The 24,228-nt window shown below is 39.9% G+C and overlaps 3 protein-coding genes across 8 annotated transcripts in view; 2 read left to right on the top strand and 1 right to left on the bottom strand.

Moving 5' to 3' along the window:
- FILIP1L (filamin A interacting protein 1 like) overlaps positions 1-10,823 on the top strand; it is a 121,913-nt gene extending 111,090 nt beyond the window's left edge. Inside the window, exon 5 of the mRNA XM_082392063.1 lies at positions 6,617-10,823. Within this exon, the coding sequence (XP_082248189.1) occupies positions 6,617-6,796 (180 nt within the window). The 3' untranslated portion in view covers positions 6,797-10,823. The remainder of the gene's footprint in view (positions 1-6,616) is intronic.
- The window catches only part of CMSS1 (cms1 ribosomal small subunit homolog), a 393,486-nt gene extending 376,113 nt beyond the window's left edge, over positions 1-17,373 (bottom strand). For 2 of the 5 annotated variants that reach the window (XM_082392182.1, XM_082392183.1), the window contains exon 1: positions 17,175-17,373. In XM_082392182.1, the coding sequence (XP_082248308.1) occupies positions 17,175-17,238 (64 nt within the window). In that variant the 5' untranslated portion in view covers positions 17,239-17,373. The remainder of the gene's footprint in view (positions 1-17,174) is intronic. The other 3 variants (XM_082392180.1, XM_082392186.1, XM_082392187.1) reach the window with 2 other exon arrangements.
- Positions 17,374-17,480: 107 nt separating this feature from the next.
- The window catches only part of LOC309628821 (uncharacterized protein), a 70,939-nt gene continuing 64,191 nt past the window's right edge, over positions 17,481-24,228 (top strand). Inside the window, exons 1-2 of one of the 2 annotated variants that reach the window (XM_082392245.1) lie at positions 17,481-17,679; positions 17,794-17,993. In XM_082392245.1, coding sequence (XP_082248371.1) covers positions 17,834-17,993 — 160 coding nt within the window. In that variant the 5' untranslated portion in view covers positions 17,481-17,679; positions 17,794-17,833. Of the gene's footprint in view, positions 17,994-24,228 lie in introns of both variants that reach the window. The other variant, XR_014244728.1, reaches the window with a different exon arrangement.

Below are 24,228 nucleotides of genomic sequence, written 5' to 3'. Positions count from 1 at the left end.
TGCTTTGTCTCACTTCTGGTGATGGTCCAGCACCTTCTCTGTCACCCAGGGTCAAAATCTGGGTCCCATTCTCCACTTCTCTGCTCATCCCCCAGATCCAGTCAGCCACTCTGCCCTGGTATTTCTTCCTCTGCCCTCCCCCTTTTATTTGTGCTAGTACTCCCCAAATCCACACCTCAGTACCGATGCTACTGTAAAATAGTAGCACCTCTAGTCCCTCCCCTCTAATCCAACCTTCACTTGTATTGCTGGTGATCATTCTACAACACTGTCCTGATCATGGCAATTCTTCAGTCCCTCCCCTTAAAGCAGCACTTACTTAGCACTTACATTACCGAGTGCCCCAAATCCAAACCTTCTATCAGACCTCCACCTCCCACCTCATCTCCTTTTGAAACCCTGGACATAATCTGTACCCTCACCAGGACACAGTACTGACCATCCTCTCACACACTAGCAGGGCTTCTAACCCTCTACCTTTACTCATGCTGTTCCTAGGGCAGTAACGCTCTTCTCTCTTTGTCCCTTGTATTGAAATCTTACTCCTACCTCAAGTGCCAATTCCTCTAGAAAACTCTTTGTTTTTCTCAATCTTCCTCTGAGTTTCCAAAACACTTCTGTTTGTACTTTTATTATAGCACTTCATTTTGCCTCGTTATAATCGTTTGTCACCCCTCCTATACTATAATCTCTTGAGAGCAAGAATCAGCTGTCATTTAGTTTTGAAACTCTTATATCAATGATTCTCAAAATGCAGCCACTGATCACATTTATCAGAATTACCAAGGACTCCACAGATTTCTACATACCCACACCTATGAAATCCAGTTCAGGGAATCTGCATCTTAACAAGCTGCCTGGGTCATTCTTGGGCTTATAAAGTTTAAGAACTACTGTCCTACCTTATCCAGGACTTAAATACTGCTGGTAATAGGTGCTCAACAAAGGTGCGCAGGTCTAACAACACACCTGGTGGCCACAGTTGGCTCGCATTTGTTCTTTTCATAGAATCACTGAATGTCAAGATCAAAGGGCTTTATAGTTGGTATAACTGCCTCATTTTTTGAATAATTAAAAGATAGAAAAAGACAGGAAAGACTAGAAAAAAATATGTTTTCAAGTGAACTCTAAAAAAGAAAGACAATGAATAGACTAAGTAGGATAAGGAGGGAAAAGGATGTGAAGGTTCTTTTCTGGGCCAGAGGTGGTTAGAAACACAGCCCAGTAATTGACATTGCTTGGTCAGCTGCCGCAACTGCTATGCTTAGCAACATGTCTCCAATAATTAATTGGAGAGATGGGAGAACAAGGAATAAAGCAGAAAAACAAGAAAGGTAAAATAAACAAGAAGATAAGTTATGATTATGATCAAGAAATAGGCACCTTAAGAACAGATATAAGGAAAAAAACAAAGATAATAATGTTGACATTAGTAACAACTAACACAGACCTGACACTTCAGATGTGCCAGGGGCTTTCCTACACAATATCTCTACCCACTAAGGAACTTGCAAGTAGGCAGTCTAATCCCCAAATAAGGGTTACAGATGAGGAAACTAAGGTCTGGACAGGCTAACTGGCTTGCTCAAGGACACACAGCTGGGTGGTGCCAGAACCAGAATGGAGACCCACCCAGGTCTATCTGGCTCCATAGCCAGTGCTCTAGCCACTAATCCAAAGCTGTTGTAAAATATAAGCCGGCGAATGATTTTTTAAAATTACATGGGTGCAAATGAGGGAATGAGAAAGAGGGGAGTGGGTACCAAAACAGAAGAAGAAAAAAAGCTGAGGTGAAAAACCTGACAGATGAATAAAAAGAAAGGGAATAAACAAAACAGTTCAAGGTTAACATATTTTAACATTCTATTTCTACATGTGATGCTATGTGTCTGGGCACCAAATGGAAGCAACTAGGTTAGGAAGGATTTCTGAAAACTGTATTTCAATGCTTATTCTTGGATTGCCCTCACTGCCCATGGTGTTATTACTACAGAGAGATTGGGAGGTGACTAGGTACAACCACAAACCATGTTACATTATAAAATAAAGGCATCAATTTCCTCTCACCTTCACCTCAGAAATGGGACAACTCTTAAACATAAATCATAGCACTGTAGCTCTATTTAAAACCAAATGTTCTCTCACAAGAGGTTAGTGGGAATGAGCTAATGAAACTACAGAGTTTCCTTTTGAAGGACCCCCTGCCATATAAAACCGTAAAATCTTTAGTGATAAAGTTTTATTGTATAATGAGGAAGTTCTGAGAAGATCAAGAGAAAAAAGCCAAAGCAGCATATGAAACTGTAGGCTATCTGCCAGATTCATTACCTGTTGTTTCCTTTAAAAAAATAAATAAATAAATTAGCAGTGATTTACCAAACAATACAAAAGACAAAGGAGACAATAATATTTCAAAGATTTTTTTTCTCAATTTAGCATTTCCTCCTTTTCATCACCATATCCATCATCATTACTTATGTACTTTCCCATTTAACAGAGAAAAACAAAAATACAAAGCACTGCTATTCTGATAACACACGGCCTTGACCAAGCATTACACAGCTGGGTCCCTAAGGGAGTCAGGCAGCCCTGAATCCGCCCCCTCCCTGCACCACCCCAATGACCACAAATGAAAATGACCCACCGTCTTTGGGAGCCTTGAGCCTTTCCACCCCTAGAGCTAAAGGTGTAATGAGAGGCCCTGCAGTCCCTGGAGTCAGGAACATTCCTGAGGGAACACAGCTTTCTTACACAGTATGTTGCCAATACATCTCCAAAAAGTTCAAAGCACTTACAAAATCCATTTCATTTAGAGAAAAGGAAACATCCTGACTCCAACTGTATAACTAGGATCTGACAGCTTCCTCATAAATGCTGATTTTGTTCTGATGTTTGCCCTCCATGATAATGTGAAGGAGCACAAGGATCAAGTAGGAATTGGGTTATAGAATTAAGATTTTGAATAAAACATTTTCACCTCTCTATAATTCTTTTGGTCACTAAGGCTCACTGACATCTAATGCCTTGCTATAACCACAGAGTCTCATAGATAGCTCCGCTTCTTTTAAGAACCTATAGATCAAACAAGCCAACATTTAAAGAATTTAATGAATACTCCTTTTCTCTCTATTGTTCCCTAAATAAAAGCAAGGCCTCTGCCTCAATAAATTCAGCATCTTTCAGACCTGTAATCCATTCCAAATCCCAATCTCCATGTTGAACTGAGTTAAACATTAAAAAAAAAAACCAAAAAACTTTTCTTCTATGAATGAGCTTTCCAACATGCTTAATCTCCTCCAAGACATCTGCTTTCTGATGAAACGCAGGAGCCTCCAACTCTTGAGTAGAACATTCACTGTGTGGTCTTAAAAGAGGCATATGCATGGATTCCTCTTGCAATATGCACTCCAAATTTGGATAAAACTTTCTTGGAGCTATTTGACATAATGTTCTAAAAAATGATCCAAGAGATGACACATTTTAAAGCTCTATACCTCATTTACTGAAACATGTCCAAGTATAAAATTCATACAAGAAAAAAAAAATAGCATCATTTTTTTTCAAAGATTTGAGAATGACATTTAGAGTTGTCCTAATAATATAACAAGCCTTTGCTGCCATCTAGAGGTAAAAACTATGTAGTGACATCAAGAGTTATCAAGAAAACCAAAATTAACTTGCAGCCATCAATAGTGTAGAAACAATGGGAGCCCAATAACTTTCAGGCAGCTGACCCTACCAATGACCACCATTCCAAGCCATATTGTCTTCACCAACACATATCAGTATAGCTTATAAGAAACAAGCCCCATCAATATTGTGTTCCATATCAATTAGTTTACTGGACAGATTTCAGTTCTGAATAACCTGTGGTACTCATACCACATTCCTAGACAATCTGAGTCAGTAGATTTTGAGATGGGATCTGGGCATCGCAGTGTTTTCAGAGCCCCACAGGTGGTTCTGATGAGCATCTAGGACCACTGGGCCATGAAACCCTGGCCTTCCACAGTGTTGAACCTCCCACACCCAGGCAGGTCAGAGTTCCAGGTTAGAAAAGACCTTAAAGCTTACATCTAAATGAGCTTCAACTATGGCAGTGTTTATCAAAGTATGTCAGGCTGACCACCTGCATCAGATAAATCACCCTGAGAGTTTATTAAAGATGTGGATTCCTGGGTGCATTCATAGACAAATGAATTACAGTTTCTAGAGGTAAGGCCCAGGAATCTACAATTTAAGTAGGATCCCATCATAGGTTTTTGTACACTAAATAGGACAATCAGTCTAAATCCTGACAAAGTTAAAGGACATCACTGAAACCTATCTTGTAAAGGCTATTATTAATGCTGTGGTTACAAGATCAGCTGACTGGAATTATGATTTCAAGTGCAGCTGCTACTTATTCACGGTTTGCACAATACGCAGATGTTCATAGAAATGTCCTGATCTGTGAAGTATTTCCTTCCTTTTTTATGCCTTAATATAACTTAGTGTTGCTTTTTTAAATTGTATACTTATTTTAGAAAATGTGGAGAATATAGAAGATATAAGAAAAATAAAAAGCACTATTACTCCACTACCCAGAGTTAACCACTGATAGCACTGGTATATTTTCTCCTAGTATTTTCTCTTCAAATATACATAGTTAAAGTATGTATATAGTTTTAAATCCTGCTTTTAACATTTCTGAATAAATACTTTCCTATATCTTGAAAAGCATAATTGTTTAAAGATGGCATGATATTTTCATGTGATTACAGTGTAATTCATTTACTCTATCCTGACTGTTAGAGCCTTAAACTGTGTCCATTTTTCATTGTTATAAATAATGCTAAAACAAAGAGCCTTGCCTACATCTCTGATTATTTCCTGGCAGGAGAATAATATCAGAGTATCAGTATCTCATTTGCCATGTTTAGGATGAAGTATAAAAAAAAAAATGTCAGTAAGAACACTAAAGCCTAAAACGCTCCTAGTGCCTAGGCATGGAGAAGACTGTACCAAAAGAAAGCATATTCCCCATATAGTTTTTTTTTTTTTTTAAGTTTTATTTTATTTATTTATTTATTTATTTTATTTTTGGCTGTGTTGGGTCCTCGCTTCTGTGCGAGGGCCTTCCCTAGTTGCGGCAAGCGGGGGCCACTCTTCATCGCGGTGCGCGGGCCTCTCACCATCGCGGCCTCTCTTGTTGCGGAGCACAAGCTCCAGACACGCAGGCTCAGTAGTTGTGGCGCACGGGCCTAGTTGCTCCGCGGCATGTGGGATCTTCCCAGACCAGGGCTCGAACCCGTGTCCCCTGCATTGGCAGGCAGACTCTCAACCACCGTGCCACCAGGGAAGCCCCCCCCCCCATATAGTTTATCCTTTATTGAAGGATTCATATTTTTTAGCCAATTCTGTGTAGTGTTTATTTGAAAATCTAAATATGATTGCTATAATAGTTTGGGGGGCATTTAAAATAAGTGAATGTTTACATAAAGAGACCAAGGGACTTTACTGTACTTTATCAGTACAATAAAAATGTGGAAACAAATTTCTATAGAATGAAAAACAATATAAGAAGGGTTTCCACAAGAACAGTATTAGAATCTATGATGAAAACTACAATGCATTTTTAAAAGATTTCTATTTTTGAGCTCACAGCAAGGAAAGGACGATCCAACAAAAGAGGGGGAAATCATCATCATCATCATCATCACTGTAGATTATAATGGGAGAACTACAGTTAGCTGAGACCTTTTCCCATCTCTTTACCAACAAGTATTCTTATCCAAGAATATTTTTCCTAAATAAATGAAAATAAGAGTATATTTCTAAGGAAATATGAACTAAATCAAGTCTTTACTCTTTCACACTCTACAACCCACTTTCCCACTCCAGATCATTCAACCTATCTGTGAGTCCTCTCTCAATGCTCATAGGCTAACTGTGTACAAATATTAATACAATTCTCCCTCTACAATGTGCCTCCCCCCAACCTAAGTCCTTACTATCCCCCTACTACACACACACTGTCTATAGAATCAGGTACAATTTTCCCTATCTAGCCCCAGTCTACATTCCCATTCTGCTTCTCAAATACAACCTAATTTAAAGTCATTCCATTTCTCAACTCTATCCAACTTCCTACCCCAGGGACATTGCCAAAAGTATTCCTTTACTCTGGAATGCTCTCCCATTCCTGCTGTTAAAACTCCTAATAGTCTTTGGAGGCCCAAGACAAATGTTACTTTCTCAGCGAAGCTCTCTTAGATCCCTCAGTTGAAATTAACCTTTCTCTGGCAATCTCATTACCCTTTGAGATGAATTTGGGACACTTCTGTTGTTTATCTCCCACTACGCTATGATTGCCAAAAAGCAAGAAACATAACCTATTTATCTTTGTATCTAACATTATCTACACTTGAGGGCCTTGCACACAGCACACACTTAACTCATGTTGGCAGAATTGTTTAACTGAATTTTCTTTCTTCAACCTGACAGTCTGATGTGTCCCTAGAACCCAGTGTTTTCAAAGAAGCCAAAATCTCCAAGCTGACTCTATGTCCTGAACATGTCTGTTTCTCCACCAACTGTACCATTAACCACCTTCTGTTTTTCTGTTTAATTCAAGATCAAGGAGGTATGCAAGCAGAGAATCCCAACACGGATCCCTAAACCAAAATCTACAGGCATTGCTAAGCTTTCCCCTAAAGCTCTCCCAGGGCCTATGGATAAGACTGGCTGTGGGAAGCTACACATCATAAGGACTGTCACCTCTAATACTTTCCTCCACATGGGAGGGAAAAGGTAAGTCATGCAAATGTACTGCCTGGATACATTCACCTACAGAAATATCTGGAAAGCTGGAGTTACTAGTATGGAAGGACAAAGATGAAGGGCCATCTCTCCAGGAAATGGTGAAACAGCAAACAGACAGATGGTTCATTCACAGGTTGCTGGACCTGGTGAATATCATCCTGAAAGAGCAGGACATATGCAATTACTTTAACTATATATGTATATGCATATACACACAATCACAGGCCCAGACACACACCCCAAATCCTCCCAACTCCTCATCCTACTTGTAATCCAACCCAAAGTTGGACTATCATTAGCCTGGAATAGGACTGAATTCATTAGAACAGATCAAAAGTTTTCTGGTGAACCCAGAAGCAATTCATTCCACAGAACTTTGCCAAGAAGATGTGGTATCAAGGATTCCTAATCTGCTTCAAGAAAGTCAGATTATTTCCATCAAAATGGCACGACAACTAAAATCATACTTTAAGTTCTAAAAATATGACTTCTTTATGACCAGGAGGAAAAAAACAAGTGGTACTTCTTAGTTACAAGGAAGAAAGGAACAACAAAAATGAGTAACAGCCGAACACGTCCTTTGTGTGGCCTACCTGATAACTGCTGGTGTAGTGTGCACACTTGGCTACTGGCACTTAGTCTTCTGTCCCACTTTCCCTAGTAAGTTGCCCCTCCTGTATATATAGGCCATGGAATCTCATTGCTAGGCTTGTAAAGCAAACCATTTTAGATTGGTATCGTTGCTTTCTATAGTAATCAGGACATCTGAGAGTCAAAGGTCACTAATACTAAGATCTTTTAGGGAGATATGAATCACTGTCTTGGATGTTTAAAAAAAAAGACAATTTATCATCTCAAAGGACATTCTTTAATCACATCTGAATCAACACTTGAAAACTCAGTTGGTTCAAAAAAAAAGCTTGGGATCAGGAGACTCAAATTCCAATTCCAGTTTTTCACTCATTTGACACTGAGCTTGGCATTCATTAGTCTAAGCCTTGAGTTTCTAGTATGTAAAACAGAAAAGCTGAATAATTCTTCAGGTCCCTTCCAGTTCTCGTCATCTGTGAGTATGTCAACTACGAAAACTGAATTCAACCAGTCATCTACAAGGCGGGGCTCAGTTCCCTGGCAGTAAACTACAGTGGTTCTTTTCTTCACACTAAAAACTCACTGAATCAAGGGAAACATGTGTCTGTAATTTAGTGTGGATAGAGTAACACAATGATATTTTAAGACAAATAAGGCATTTCTGACATGGGAGACAGTTATATCTCACAAAGCTTCAGTCAGAAAAAATAAATACATTCTACGGAGAGCATACCCAAGGTTTTCTGTGATTTGGCACTAAGAACTGGATGCATGATCCTGGAAGAAATCCTGCTGGTTAAGGACAGTGCTTTAGCTGGCTGTCCTGGGATGGAGTCAGCAGAGCAGGAGCAAAGGAACTGCCATTCTTCACATTCATCCAGCCAGTCCCAACTCAATGCACTGATGTCACTATACAAATGTCCCTGGGACCCACTTCAATTTCAAGGAGGAGGACAAGGCGCTGGAAGCCTGGGTAGCATTGAGCTGTACCAGCCAAAGAGAGGGATGATGTGCAGCAGTCAGCAGGCAAGCGGCATAGGGAGAAGGTGAGGAGGTTGGGTGAATTAAAAACCCGAAGTGGAAGAGTCTAAGTTAAATGAAAGCAGTAAGAGAATAATGGAAGGAGTGGACTACAAAAAAAGATGATGACCCTCTGACATGAAAATAATACAAGAGAGACAGTTCAGAAGGAAGTGCAGGGCAGTAACAGGTGGATGGTGCAGTGGGAAAATGTGTAGGGGGCTTAGGGCTGTGCCTGACATTAGCAGGTAATATTCAGCGAACAGAGAATGAGTGAATGAGGGAGAGAAGGGCCATTCAGTCAGGACATAAGCGAGAAAAGGTGATAAGAGATAGCACTGGTATATGATAGGGTCAGGAAAAGCAGATATGCTGGGTACCATTCAACACTGATAATTATGCTAATGCAAAGAAAAAACACTGAACCTCCTAGGGTGGAACCCAAATAGACTGAAGAAAACCATGAAACAAAACAGGAAAAACAAGCACCAACAGTACTCCTAGAAAAACTCAATACCCTGGGAATGTTTTACCTTGAAGATGAACACAAAATATATTTTACGTTAGAGATTTCAAACTTGTTTTCTGCTATGTTAAGAGACTCCCTAAAGTACATTTTCATGCCAAGCTGGCATAAGTTCAAGAGCAAGCAAGATAAGAAAGACAAGATATTGTACAAATAACTAAAAAAAGGATAGGAAAATAGCTACACTTCTATGGCAAGCAGCAGAAACCTATCTTTAAATGGTAATACAGTTCTAATCCCATTAAGACAAAAGTCTTTAAAATAACACAATCTATCCTAACAAAAACTATGCTTATTTTAAAGCAATATGTAGTGCAATAAAAATGCATAAACAACTTAGACCTGGGATAAGTTCAACAAAATGGTGTTTGACCTATAACACAACCAAAATATAAAGAATTCTGCCTCCTGAGCATAATCCTGTTTCTGCAGAACTGTGATTCCTCCAAAGATAAAAATAAAAGAAGCTATCCTAATAATTCTATAGTGATTTTATTAAGTTAAATTTTTAAAAGGAAGCAGATAAAAATCCAAGTGAACAAAAACACGTTCAAATTGTAACAAAAATTTTAATTTTTGTACGATTTTGTATGCTGGAGTTTTCCCTCAGCTGTTCATTTATTTAGCTTCAATGATTTCGGAACTAATCTCCTTGCAACTTTTTAGAATAAAGTATCTGATTGTAACAGGAAAGTGACTGATCTCACACATAACTGATAATTCTGGACTGAGTAATGGAGTAACTGACGTAATGGAGTAATTCTCTCTGGGACGCATTTCAAATTCCTGCTTTTGAGGACATGTGACATAACACTTGGGGTCTGACACTGAGTCTGGGGCAGGGGTCTATAAATGTAAAGACCCCACAGGCCAAATTCAGCCCACTGTCTTTTTGTATGTCCTGCAAGTTAAGAATAGTTTTTACTTTTAAATAGAAAAAAAAAATCAAAAGAAGAATATTTTGTGAGATGTGAAAATTACATGAAATTCAAATTTCATTGTCTATAGATAAAGTTCTATTGGAACACAGCCACATTCGTTTACATATTTATTATCTGATCATTTTTTATGCTACAATAGCAGAGTTGAGCAGCTGTGACACTGGCCAACAAAGCCTAAAATATTTACTACCTGGCCTTTTACAAAAAAAGTTTCCTGACCTCTGGTCTAGTGTAAACTAGACTAACAAGGAACTCAAGAGCTTAAGAAGAGCTGAATCAACTAATTTTTAAAAGCAATGCTAGCAATTTAAGAATGCAATTAAGAATTCTATGAAAGCTGATGAAAATGGGAAAACTATATTTCAAGCTGTTTGTGATATATTTAGTAAAATGTATACTTCTATGAATGCCCTAAAGTGTTCAACTAAAGAACATCAGATGAGAAAGGATTTGTGCCACAAAATAATGTAATGTGTTAATGTTGAATCTGAGGGGGAAATGGAACTATTTCTAGGCCTTCCAAATTCCCGGTATTTTCTAAGACAGCAGAGCTACTGTACATGTTATTTAGAGAAAGATGTGTAAATTTGTACCTTTAAACGTTCATAATTGTTGTCAAGAACCACTTGTTTAATCATTTGCAAGAATTATAGAAATTGTATACAGTAAAGTAAAACTTGGTCTTTGTTACACAGTCTTCAAGTACAGAACAAAAATGTTGCACCTATCCCTCTCCTCTTTCCTTCCTCTCACCTTTTAAAATTTATCCTACCCCTGTTTTTTGCCCTTAAGCATCTGTCTTAAAAGAATATCACTTGCATTTTGATTGAACCACATCAATGTATAAATCCCATAAACAGATTATGTTTTTCCCTCTAACTCCATTACAGTGTCTAAAAGAGAGCCAAGCATGAGAGTTCAATAAATGACTTTGAAAACAACATGCTCTGAAGTTGATCCTCTGTTGTATGTTATCAGCATCTACTGTAAATATTCCAAGTCTGAATTTTATATGTAGAGGCAATGCTTTACAACATCTACTATGCATGGCTGCCTACAGATGTGAGAAAGGAAACTCTGGTGTGAGAAAAGGAAAAAAAAAACCCCAAAACTTAAGTTATTCAGGTTTAAAAAATCCAAGGTGTCCCCCAACTTCACCGTTTCCAGAAGGAGTTCAGCATAGATAAAGCGATGTGATTTTTAAGGATAAAATGATATTACAACAAAAATATTTACAATGCTTACGTCAGCAATCTCAAACAAAATGAACAATCACACTGATTCTAGGTGACAAAAGCTGTCACCAGTAGGAATTATCAGCTCATTTACAAAGCAAAAGTCTGCTGTCCTTTCAAATATGTAATTTCAAAACTAAACCCAAATATGGTTAGAATAAAATGATAGTAGACACAGTTATAAAACACAGACTTCTAATGTATTTTTAGAAAGAGAAAAGCAACATCTGCCAAGTCCGTTAAAAGCCTAAGTAGGATTTTGACAACTCTTCCAGTGGACCAAGTTTCTTTAGACGCAGAGGTCCTATGTTAAAGTCTCCAAGATGTGGCTGTGAAATATTAACAATTAATTACTTAATGAACAAATCCTTAATGAGTGCCTTCTAAGTACCCAGATACTACTATAGGCCCCGAGGATACGGCAAAGAACAAGATAAACAAATCTCTGCTCACATGGTGCTTACATAATAGTGTGCGAAGACTGTAATAATTTAATAAGGAAAATAATAGTTGGTGATAAGTGCTCTGATGAGAATTACTGTAACATGATAATGTAAGTAGATAGCTACTTCTACACTTGCTGGACAGGAACTCAGGTGTGTTTGAACTTAGGTCTTAATGTCAAGAAAAGGCCAACCATTCAAAATTCAGAAGGACAGCCCAGAAAGGAAAAGGAACAGCTATTGCAAAGGGCTAAGACAGAATGAGCTTGGCCTGTTGAGGCACCCAATGAAGGCTGGTGTGGCTGGGACAGCATAAACTAGAGGGGAGTCAGTACGTTCCAGCAGATACCAACCATGGTAAGCAATCTAGGTTTTATTCTGTGTGTTGGAGGGAAGCCAGTGACAGGTTTAAGCAGGAATGTGATCTGATTGATCAATTTGTCTGCTGACTGAAGAACAGAGGAACAAGATGGAAATTGGGAGCCCTGTTAGAAGTTTACCGCAGAGGTGTAGGCAAGTGAGGATGGCAGCATGTACTCCGATGGCATAAACAAACAAACAAACAAGCAAAAAAAAAGGAAAAAAGATTCAGGATATGTTTTGAAGGCAGAGACAAGACTTGATAGATCAGATGTAAAGGGTGAAGGAAGTAAATAAATGAATAAATAAGAATATGCCTAGGCCTTTGTGAAATTGGGCAGTTGGTGATTTAATTTACTGAGATAGGGAAGTCTGGAGAAAAAGCAGATTTGGGGAAAAATTCAGGAGTTGGGCCTCATTTTACATTTGACATTCTCATCAAATAAGTATAGACGTCAAGAAGACAGCCAGGTATGTGAGCCTTGAGCTCTAGGACCAAGTGTGAGTTCCCGGGAAGAGACTGTTCTCAAAGTCCAATGGTACAACCTGCTTATTATATCTCAGAGTAATCAGCGTTCTTTAGAAGAGTACACTTTGGGAGACTAAGAGTTAATAGACAATTTGATAACAATGATGTATCTAAACAAAAGGTTTATAAACTATGAACCTCTTTAAACTGATAAAGGATTATTATTTTAGAGATGAGATTCTTATCATTGATAATTAAAATAATTAACTTTGAGAAATTTAAGTACACAGACTGGTTTCTGACTGCCTGTCTATGAATCTCAGCCTCTCTACCTACCAACTGAATAACACTGGGCAAATCACTTAACCACTTAGTGCCTCAATTTCCTCATCTAAAAAATGGAGATAACTGTACCTACATCATGGTATACTTATGAAGATTAAATGAACCAGTACATGTAAAGCAATCAAAAAAGTATCTGGCACAGAGTGACCACTTAATAAATGCAAATTAGTATTGTTATCTGCAACTTCCCTGCACTGCACACAGAAGTGTCTTCACACTTCAGTTTTCTAGTTAGATGCTTGGTAAGAGATGGCATCAAAGATTCAGAATAAGCTAGGGGAGCATATGAAAAACCTTCCTCAAAAGAAGTGGAGGCAAAGAGTTTTGAAGATTGCTAAAAACATCCTCTTTAAAAGTAAGCTATAGGGACTTCCCTGGTGGCACAGTGTTTAAGAATCCGCCTGCCAATGCAGGGGACACGGGAAGATCCCACATGCCGCGGAGCAACTAAGCCCGTGCGTTGCAACTACTGAGCCTGTGCTCTAGAGCCCATGAGCCACAACTACTGAAGCCCACGCGCCTAGAGCCCGTGCTCCGCAGCAAGAGAAGCCACCACAATGAGAAGCCTGCGCACCACAACGAAGATTAGCCCCTACTCACCGCATAGAGAAAGCCCATGTGCAGCAACGAAGACCCGACACAGCCAAAAATAAATAAATAAAATAAATAAATTTATATTTAAAAAAAGTAAGCTATATATGTGCTGGTAATTCCTAAATTCGTTATCTCCAGCTCCAACCCTGGAGCTCCAGATTCATATACCCAGCTGCCTGCTGGACGCTTGACTTGGTAATTTAATAGGCATATTATTGGAATAAAAAGGGAAAACAATCGGTGTTCTCTTTAGCAAGTGAATGACCAATTGACCACTTCCAAGAGCAGAAACTCTCGGCTCTGCTCCATAAGTCACGAAAACCATGACGTGAATAAACATTCAGCTTCACACTGAGAAAGTGCCCAGTTTGGTCAACTACATGAAATCTCAGCCATTGCACCTGGTGCATTAGCACTAATGTTTTGCAATTATGATTCTACTGCCTATATTGTTTACTACAATACATGCAGTATTATATATTATTATCAAACAATTTCTTAAGGTAGGCAGGGAATAAGGAAATAAGTGAAATGAAGTGAAACGAAATATTAGATATCATTAGATGATTCCTAGGCTCTGTTGCCGGAGGCAAACTGTGCTGTACACACCTCAGCAGAGGCAATTCTCAGTTGTCTTACCCTGGGCCATGACTCCAATCACCACCAATGATGATACCAATAGGGTGACCAGACACCTCAAGTGGACTGCCCCAGCAAAATTCTAAGAGCATGGCCTTCCGCTCTCAAAAGTGTCTAGATTGGATGAGAAATTATATGTCTACCTGTGTATACTATCACCAAAAGTCCTGTAAAATGCATTCACTCATTCAGTTAATATCTACCAAACACCAACTAAGTGCCAGGTACCATGTTGGGCTCCAGTACAATGCAGGATTCTAATACAGGCATACCTCGGAGATATTTAGGTTCGGTTCCAGACCACAATAAAGTGAGTATCACAATAAAGCAAGTCATGAATTTTTTGGTTTCCCAGTGCATATGAAAGTTATGTTTCACTATACTGTACTCTATTAATTGTACAATAGCATTACATATAAAAAGAGTACATACCTTACTTAAAAAATAATTTATTGCTAAAAAATGCTAACCAATGCAGGGTCACCACAAACCTTCAATTGTTTAAAAAAAATGCAGTATTGGCAAAGCACAATAAAGTGAAGTGCAATAAAATAAGTAATGCCTGTAGGAAAAACGACAGGTTTTGAAAAGCCATAAGATGTATGCAAAAAGGGTCATATGTAGATCGAGAGCTTTAGTAAGGGTCTCTGAGTCACATACCTCATCTAAGAAGTCATGAAAACCGCAAAAACATAGTTCAATTCCTTGACAATACATAGATAGCTGGATAAATATCATACACAGTGTGTGTCGGTGTTTGGGCATCCGTGTGTTTGTACAGTTTGCTCTTAGAAAATGTGCACAAGAATTCATAACCACAGATGTTAAGCCTTTGTTGTAGATAGATATAGACTGTTGAATAAATGACTAAATGCTCCATCACCTCGCCACCGTAAGCACGAACTGGAAACAGGTGATAAGGAAAGATGTTTACTTTTATAGGCAAGTAGCGTAATACACAACAGGAGTAAAGGCATTACTACAACTATCTTTCCTTTCTCTGACTTAAGGCACTATTTCTCCTCTGACTTTCAAAACAATATATAATTCACATATTTTAGGCTGATCTTTCTCTATTAATATAGGTAGGATCAGAAAACCTGACTTGGTGCAGCTGTGATTTCTTCTGAATTAGAAACATTATTCAGATTATTTAAACAAATCACTGGTAAATAATCAATCAAGCAGATCTCAAGGAAGCTTATACACTCACCTATCTTCAAAGCAGTTAACAAAGCAAAGGCCCTTGATAAATTTAATGTTACCAATTTTCAAAGCTCAATCTTACAGCTAGAAGGAACCTAAGAAGTGGGGTGATCCTAGGGACTCCAACATATCTTGATGGGAATCCTGGCAACTTAGATGAAAGAGGCTGTAGCACCTTACAGTTCTAACTAGATTCAACGTTTAAAACGTCTTGGTTGGTAAAACCCTTAAAAAGATGATCTCTAAGGATCCCTCACTTCACAGACTATGACACTGAGGACCAGAGAAGCCACACAGTAATAGTGGGAAAAGTGTGACTTTGAAAGTCAAGTGCTCTTGACCTCTTCCCAGATGTCTCCCTTGCTGTGTGTTCCTAAGAACAATTAACTTTTCTGCTTCTCATTTAAATATGAAGGTAACATTTACCTTTTAGGCATGTTATGAAGATTAAATTAAAACGCTTACCCTTTAAGAATGTTATGAAGATTAAATGCATTCATATTTATGAAAACATCTGGCACATAGTAGATACTCAATACATGTTAATTTCTTTGTTTCCAAAGGGTGACTAACTTGAGAGACACATAGCTGGTGAGGGCAAGAAACAGGACTAGAACCAAGAATTAAGATCCCCTTCACCACTCCAAAAAATTCTGACTGTTTCTTAATTGGCATTTATCCTTGAATCATACCATAAAATATAGTTTTCAACACCTCAGTTATGGGGGGCAGGGGCTATTAAAGGAAACGTGAAATACCACAGCCTGCAAAAAAAGGTATTTGTGCCTTCAAGCACAAGCATACCTTTGCTAAAAACAAAGCCTCAAAAGAGTCAGGAAGTTTCATCAATGAAGTATTATACTGGCAACCTTTTAAAAAATGCCATTTGCTCTGTTTGTATCTGAAGCCTGCCCTTCTGGAAACAATGCTGTAGTAGAGCATGGAAACAATGTTTGTTGTTTTCAATGGCTATTTCTCAACTCACATTTCAATATTAATGATTGTAGCAAATATGTATCAACTGTCAATCATGTGCAGGGTCCTGTGGACTCTACAGACATGAATCAGGCTTTGGTTTTACCCTAAAATAATCTTAGAAAATCTAGTAAAGAGAGGCAGACTCTGAAGAATGATTTTAAAAAAACAATTGTATACTAAGCCATGAGACTTGAAAAGTTCAAGGCCAGCCTGTGGTGAGGAGTTATTTAACGCTATCTACTCAAGGATAAAATATTCACTGCATTGGCAGCAGGTACACGTAGCATAATAAACATTGTCTGAACTGTGTTAACTGAATTCTACTCTCGTTTCTGAGTAGCTATGTGAACTAGTCATGTTATTTGATATCTTTAGGTTTCATGTTCCTCATCTGTCAAATGGGTGAGTCCAAGCAGATCTCCAAGTCTCCTTCAGGCTCTAAAAGTCCAAACGATATGATGATGATATGATGTTGCCGCTGCTGCTAACGATAGCAAGAACTAAAGCTTTTATTTACTGCTCACATATTATGTACCAAGCACTGTGCTAAAGTGCATCATTTGTATTACCTTCACGACAATCTTATGAAATTGGCATTATTACGCTTATTTTACAGATGAGGAAAAGGAGGCTAAACAGTATTAAAAGGCTGGAGTCGCGATTTGAACAGAAGCAGTCTGAACCTAACCCAGGAGTTAATTAACCCTTAACCGCTACGCCCAAACTCCCTGTCTCCGCGAAAACTGTCTTATCCGTTAAGAAATAAGGACAAACAAAAAACAGCTTGGAAAAGGGTCCTTCCTGACTAGAGAGTAGGTATGAGTTACTGTCACACTCGTCTGTTTCACGTGTTAGTATATCTCTTGCTCCACTTGCTCCGCGACGCTCGCGTGCCCCCAAGGCGGTGTGCACCACCGCTGGGCAGAGCGCGGCGACCGCCAGAGGCAGCGCCGGCCCGGGCTGAGGCGCACGGAAGGCTGGGGGGTGGGTGAGGCCCCGCAAGAGCGCGGGCAGAGTGGGTACCTGGGCTGCTGGCTGCTCCTGCCGGCTGGTTCTCCCACCACTCGTCTCCAAGATCATCTGCCATCTCCACGCGGGACTCGACGTGGGCCGACCACCAGGGAGGAGCGGGCGCTGGCCGGAACTCGCGCTGCTTCAGAGCCGGGCTGCCGGCGTCCCAGCACGCTGAGCCTCTCCTCAGACACTGTCGCCTCCGCCCCGCGGCGATGACGTCATAACCTCCGCCCCGCCTCCCCGGCAGCCGCGTCCAACTGTTCGCAGTTTCTACACCAGTGCGGATGGGCAGGATCAGTCTGGAGACTTAAAGTAAACCCCCACAAAAGCCGAAAGAAAGGAAGACACGTAAGCAGAAAAAGCGTATCATTTTTTTAAGTGCTGCCTTTAAAACTTTTTGTTTAGGTTTTATTTTTGCCGAATAGATATTGTCGAAAGTGGGAGACGGAATGCTAAGACAATTTTCCTCTGTTCCATTTCAAAGGCCTTGAGTCGCGGGAGAAGACCATAGCACGTGGGTGTGTTTTCGTCTGTGTGTTAAGTGTTTGGGCGTCGGTGTGTTTTTACAATTTGCTCTTTAAAAAAACGTGCACAAGTCATGACCATGAATTTTGGACCTTTCTTGTAGTTGAGGGTACTGCTCTTTTTATACGATATGAGGAAAGCGAATGTTGACCTGTCCAGAAGGGCTTGCCAACGGACAGACCCGAGAAGTACGGAGAGTTTATAGTCAACTTCCCCGCACTCTGTTCGACTGCGCCCCCCGCCCCCAACCCGGTTTTGTGAAACAAGGGAAGAAGAAGGGAGCCCGTTGCTGCCCAAGTATAGGTAAGAGACCTACGGTGCTTGTCTCACTTCCTCAAGTGGCAGAGATGGGCAGGGAAAACCTGCTGGGCGCCGAGTGCTGGGGCCAGCTGTAAACTAAGTGTGGACGATACTTTGAGGAGAGTCATAAGGTGAAAATCATACGAAAATGCATTAAATACACGTGATGTGCCTGTCACTGTAATTGGAATACTGGTTTAAAGATGAGTAGGATACGATCCCGCCTTCCAGATTTCACCAACTCAAGCAGAGGAGCTACAACTTGTAATGATGAAGGTCTAAACTAATGATGAGGATACAGTCTCAGAAACAACCGGGACTCTTAATCTGGTGAGGATAGGATTAGCCAAATGTAAAAATTATCCAAAACCCACCCAACTAATAGGTGGCTTATAAATGAATTGCTGATTAGACTTTATCAGTATGTCCTAAACGCCCTAAAAGGGAAGATATTAGCTATATAAATATGCCAAATGTAAAATAATCTGTAATCATCGAAAGTAATGTGTCTTTCATGAGGAAATGGATATGGCAGAAATTATGATGGTTGATTGAAAAGTTAGATAAGAAATACCAATGTGGAGGAGGAAGTGCCATGACCAATAAGCATATGAAAAGATGTTCTGTCTCATTATTAATCTGAGAAATACAAAAAAGACTACAATGAGATACTGTTTTTCATTCAGTAAATTGACAAAATTAAGAACTCTGGCAGTACCAAATTCTGGAGAATATGTGTGTCAGTGGGAACTCTTAAACATTATTGCTGTGAGTGTAAATTGGTATAACCACTTAGAAAAGCAATATGGCAAAATCTTGTAAAAGTCAACATACAAACCTTATGATCCAGCTATTTCCACTCCTAACTATATACATTTGGGAAACTCTTGCATATGTGTACCAGGAAATTATAAAAGAATATTCACAGCAGCACTGTTAATAATAGCAAAATGTGGAAACAACCCAAATATTTTATATAGGAAAATGGATAACTAAATTACAATATCACCACACAATTAAACAGAGTAAATGAATGAACATACATAATAACATGGATATACTTTGGAAATATAATGGTTAATTTAAAAAAGCCAAGTCTCAGATACCATTTCGTAAAGTTCAGATACAAAGAAAACTAAAAAAATTTCAGGCAAAAAAATTCATATGTGATTTTAAGTTAACAGACTGGTAAGCACGAAATTCAGGATGGGGGAATTCCCTCGTGGTCCAGTGATTAGGTCTCCATGCTCTCACTGCCGAGGGCCCAGGTTCAACCCTGGTCGGGGAACTAGAGTCTCACAAGCCTCACAGCGTGGTGAGGCAAAAAAAAAAAAAAAGGATGTGGATTGGTGGGGGAGGGGAGTGGTCAGGGAGATGGGATTAGGAAGAACAAAGGTAAATGTAAATTATTGGCAAAGTTCTAATTCAGGTAGAGTGGATGTGCATTTAAGTATTATGCTTTATAACTTATAGGTATGTTACATATATTTTTGTGGTATCAAATAACACGTTATTTGTATAATTTAAAATATAAGAGAAAAGATCCACTTACACAAAAGAGAAATTTTCATTAAAGTTAAATGCTATTCATTAAGAACTCATTAAGAATTCCAAATAATGACCCTTTCTCTCAAATGACATTCAAAGCTGCCAGACAGTCTTACTACTTTCCCATGTGAATTCACTTTCCCACTGTCCCTGATCTTATCCCAGGATCAGTCTTCCTATTGGCCCTGGATTCCAACCACCTCAGATGCCGGTCACAAGTCCCCAGTTGTCACCTATGCTTCTGACCTACCAGCTATAAATCAGAGGTTCTCATGGACTCCCTCCTTGGGTTCAGTCATTTACTAGAATAGTTTATAGAACTCAGAGAAATACTTATATTTACCAGTTTATTATATAAAGAATACAGATGAACAGCACGATGAAGAGATGCATAAAGTAAGGTACAGAAGGGTCCCAATCACAGGAACTTCTGTTTCCATGGAGTTGGAGTGTGGCATTCCTGGCATATGGATCTGTTCACCAACCTGGAAGCTCTCTGAACCCTATACTTTTGGAATTTTTGTGGAGGCTTCATTATGTAGGCATGATTCATCATTATCTGTCTCCAGCCCCTCTGCCCTTCCTGGAGGATGGGGAGTGGAGCTGAAAGTTCCAAGCTTTTAATCATGGCTTGGTCTTTCTGGTGACTAGCCCCTATCCAGGAGCCCACCAAGTGACACCTTATTAGAAAAAAATACTCCTACCACTCAGGAAATTCCAAGGAATTTAGGAGTTCTGTGTCAGGAACCAGGGGGCAGAGAAAATGCCCTTTTAATCATACTGTCCTCTTCTTCCATTATGACTTTGAAGCAGTACTCTTGATGCCCTGCTCCATTTTCCGTTGGCCCATATGTGAGCTTCTTTGTAGCTGTGGTAGACTATTTCCATCATGCTGACAACTTCCCTCCCTGAGCATCCCTACCGTCTGTTTCTCTGGCACCATGGGAGCTTGCTCAGCCCAAGAATCAATGCAGTTAATGCTCCCAAGGGCAACCCTCAACCAAAAGGGAACAGGTGTTAGTAGATAATGCTCCAGATTCTCTGTCCTTTGGTGGCACAATTCTGAAATATGTTTCACACAGTTTTTTAAAGGGTCCCCAGATGGACACTTTATTGCCTTTTCTGTTTTTCATGTCTCCTTTCCCCAGTCTCTCACTTGTGCTTCCTGAGATCACCTCCCAAATAATATACCTGCACCCAAGTCCTAGTCTCAGGGTCTGCTTTAGAAGCAACCTAAATTAAGACAGTTGGTATTGGAAATACCCTAGAAAGCAGACCCTCAAGACAAAACTTGGGAATCAATTTACTCACTGATCAGATGGTAACAAGGACATAATTGGTAGTGGTAAGAAGAATGGTAAAAACTTCTGGTGTACTGTAGCATCACAATAACTAAAACACAATCACTCACCTGTGGTAGATTAGAATGACGTACAGGTGGAAGGGGAAATGCTGGCTTGTGCAATAGCTTTAACACTTGAAAGATATGGGGCAGTTGTAATTTTAAAGATTGTGGAGTTGGCTGGTTGTTATCAATTCCGAACATGCTGAGAAAACCAGAAGTCCTTCCTAGCAGTGCTTAAAAGAGGCCCTTCTGCAACCAGAGACCATACTGTGCTATAAATTCAGGTCAGAGTTTGATCAAAAGGGTAGCAGAGCTACAAAGAGATTGACTGCACAGACTGATATGTTACCTATGGTCAAGTCAAGTCCTCAAAGGGAAGGAGAGAGACTCTGAGACTGAGAAGGAGACATTTGGTTAGATGTCCTTGAGGTTCCTGAACTCCCAGATTCTTGAGCCTTCTGGGCTGACAGAACTGGCCCTTTCTCCCTTGCTGGAGGAAAATAGCCTCTTATTACCTGGAGACCATTCAAGGCCTCACTGTAGTCAGTTGCCTCACTAGATGATGTTTGAGCCCTCACCTCCTCTCATTGCTTCTTCACCAATAACTAGAGTTAGTTCTCAGCATAGACAGAGTGGAAAGTACAGCCCCTACTATAGGAGAAAATTACTTATTTACAAGAAAGACTACAGGTATATATATATATGTATATATGTGTGTGTATGTATATATACACATATATATGTATGTGTGTGTATGTGTGTGTGTGTGTGTGTATATATATATGTGTGTGTGATATATATATATATATATCTCAACAGGAACCACGAATTTCTTCAGGTAATGGATCTTGAGAGTATTGGACCAGCAGTGTGTAAAGCTGGGTAGGAGAGAGGTTATTGATATGGAGACAGTCCCCAGTGGCTGATGATTTAATGTCCTGTGAAGTCCTAACATCCTGTGGGGATGGCATCTTAAAGCTTAGACACAATGGTAACCTATAGTAAATGAGATGGAGACATCGGGACTGCCTTGGCAGATTATTAAGGAAAGGGTCAGGAGACTCAGTGGTAGACTTTAGAATGGATTTATTATGTGAGACCAGAGAACCTACCAGCTGACTCTCTTCCCTGGGAGGGCCCAGAGGACAATTCTTTCACCATAAGATTGCAGTAGTGTGTGGGCACTGACTTAGCTGAGAGACTCAATGGTGACTGTCCTGTGTAGGCCAGAGGTGACAGTAGGAGATGCCCGAGTGTCCGTGAGTATGATAGAATTCCAGAATAGTGAAAGCAGTTGGCAGCACTGAACCATCAGAAGCAAAGTGAATTTAATCAGTGGTCAGGGATCCTTGAAATGTAGAGGATCTGTGGTGTTTCACAGACTATGAGTTCCTAGGGGCAAGATAGAAAGTTAATGAGGGTATTGATTGACTTATATAGCAACAACAACAAAATCAAGAGCTGGTAAGCAGAAGGCAGATTTTTAACTGCCAAAATGGAAAAGCATGATCTTTGGACATGTTTCCAGATATGAGCCAATTCTCAAACTCAAGAATCCATTGATTAAAGGGAATCTGGATCCCCCTGAGGAAGTTCTCTGCAACGCAACCAGTATATACAATATGTACTCATACCTTTTCCAAAGGAAACTATGGCCATTTTTCAGAGTAATTGTCCACTGGAGAAATGGGAAATACCAAGCTTTTTCAGGGGCTGTTGGATACAGGGTAACTACATTGACACAGGGAATCCAAACTGCCACCATAACCCCGTTAGAGTGGGGCATACAGGGGCCAGGTGACAGAGTCCTGGCCTAAATCTGTTTCATGGTGGCTTCAATGGGTTCATCAACTTATGGTCATATCTCCAGTTGCTGAGTGCATAGTTGAGATGGATGTACTTAGCAGCTGGTAGGACCATCACATTGATCCTCTGACCAATAAAGTAAGAAACTTTAGGGTAGGAAGGGTCATGTGGAAGCCCCTGAAAGTGCCTTCCCTTTCCCCAGTCCTTTCAAAGATAGTAAATTAGAAGCACTATCTCATTCTAGTGAAGTTGCAGAGATTAATGCCAACCTAAAACACTTAAAGGCTGCAGGGAGTTTGGTTTACTAGTATGGTCCTCCAAAGCCAGATGGACCATGGCAAATGATGGTGGACTGCTGTAAATTTAATCACATGGTATCTTCAAGCATAGGGGATGTACCAGGTGTCATATCTTTGATTGAACCAATCAACACAGCCTCTAGCACTTGTTTTGGCAAATGTGTTGTATTCGATTCCTATCAGGAAAAAATATCAAAAGCAGTTTGCATTCACTTGGGAAAAATTGAGTTCATATTCACTCAAAGTTGTGAATATTTTCCTATGAACACTCTCAAGACTGGTTAACTCTCCTTATCTTTGTCATAATATAGTTCATAAGGACTATGATTATTAGAACTCTTCCTCAGAACATCACTTTAATCCATTTTATTGGTGATATAGTATTAATTGGATCTGGGGAGCAGGAAATGGCCAGTACTGTGGATGCCCTAGGAAAATACATACATGCCAAAGTGTGAGAGATAAATCATAAATATTCAGGGCCCTGCAACATTGATCACATTTTTAGAAGTCTGGATATATGAGACATGCCTGGTATCCCCTTCAAGGGAAAGGAAAAGTTATTGCATCTTTCATCTCCTACCACCTACTACCTATGCAAGAAATAGAAAACAGTATTTGGTGCACCTGTTTATATTTTACAGCTAGCCTATGCCACACTTGGAAATACTGCTCTGACTCACTTATCAGTTGAGTCAAAAGGCTGCCAGTTTTGAGTAGGGTCAAAAGAAGAGAAGCCTTGGGGCTTCCCTGGTGGTGCAGTGGTTGAGAATCTGCCTGCCAATGCAGGGGACACGGTTTCGAGCCCTGGTCTGGGAAGATCCCACATGCCACGGAGCAACTAAGCCCATGCGCCACAACTACTGAGCCTGCGCGTCTGGAGCCTGCACGTCTGGAGCCTGTGCTCCGCAACAAGAGAGGCCGCGATAGTGAGAGGCCCACGCACCGCGATGAAGAGTGGCCCCCACTTGCCGCAACTAGAGAAAGCCCGCGCACAGAAACGAAGACCCAACACAGGCAAAAATAAATAAATAAATAAATAAGTGAAATTATTTAAAAAAAAAAAAAAAAAAAGAAGAGACGCCTTGGCAGTGGGTCCAGGCTGTGTGTGACACAAGCTGCTCTTCCCCTTAGTTCATAATGACGTGTTAGATTCCAAGGTGCTAGGTGAGAGTTGATGATGCTGTGTGGAGTCTGGCAGGACCTGAAAGGAGAATCACAGCACAAACTCCTAGGGTTT

The sequence above is a fragment of the Balaenoptera borealis genome, assembly GCF_965194805.1.
Source record: "Balaenoptera borealis genome assembly, chromosome: 5".
NCBI lineage: Eukaryota > Metazoa > Chordata > Mammalia > Artiodactyla > Balaenopteridae > Balaenoptera > Balaenoptera borealis.
Note: the sequence above shows the minus strand (reverse complement) of the source record. Positions and strands in the feature narration are given on the sequence as shown.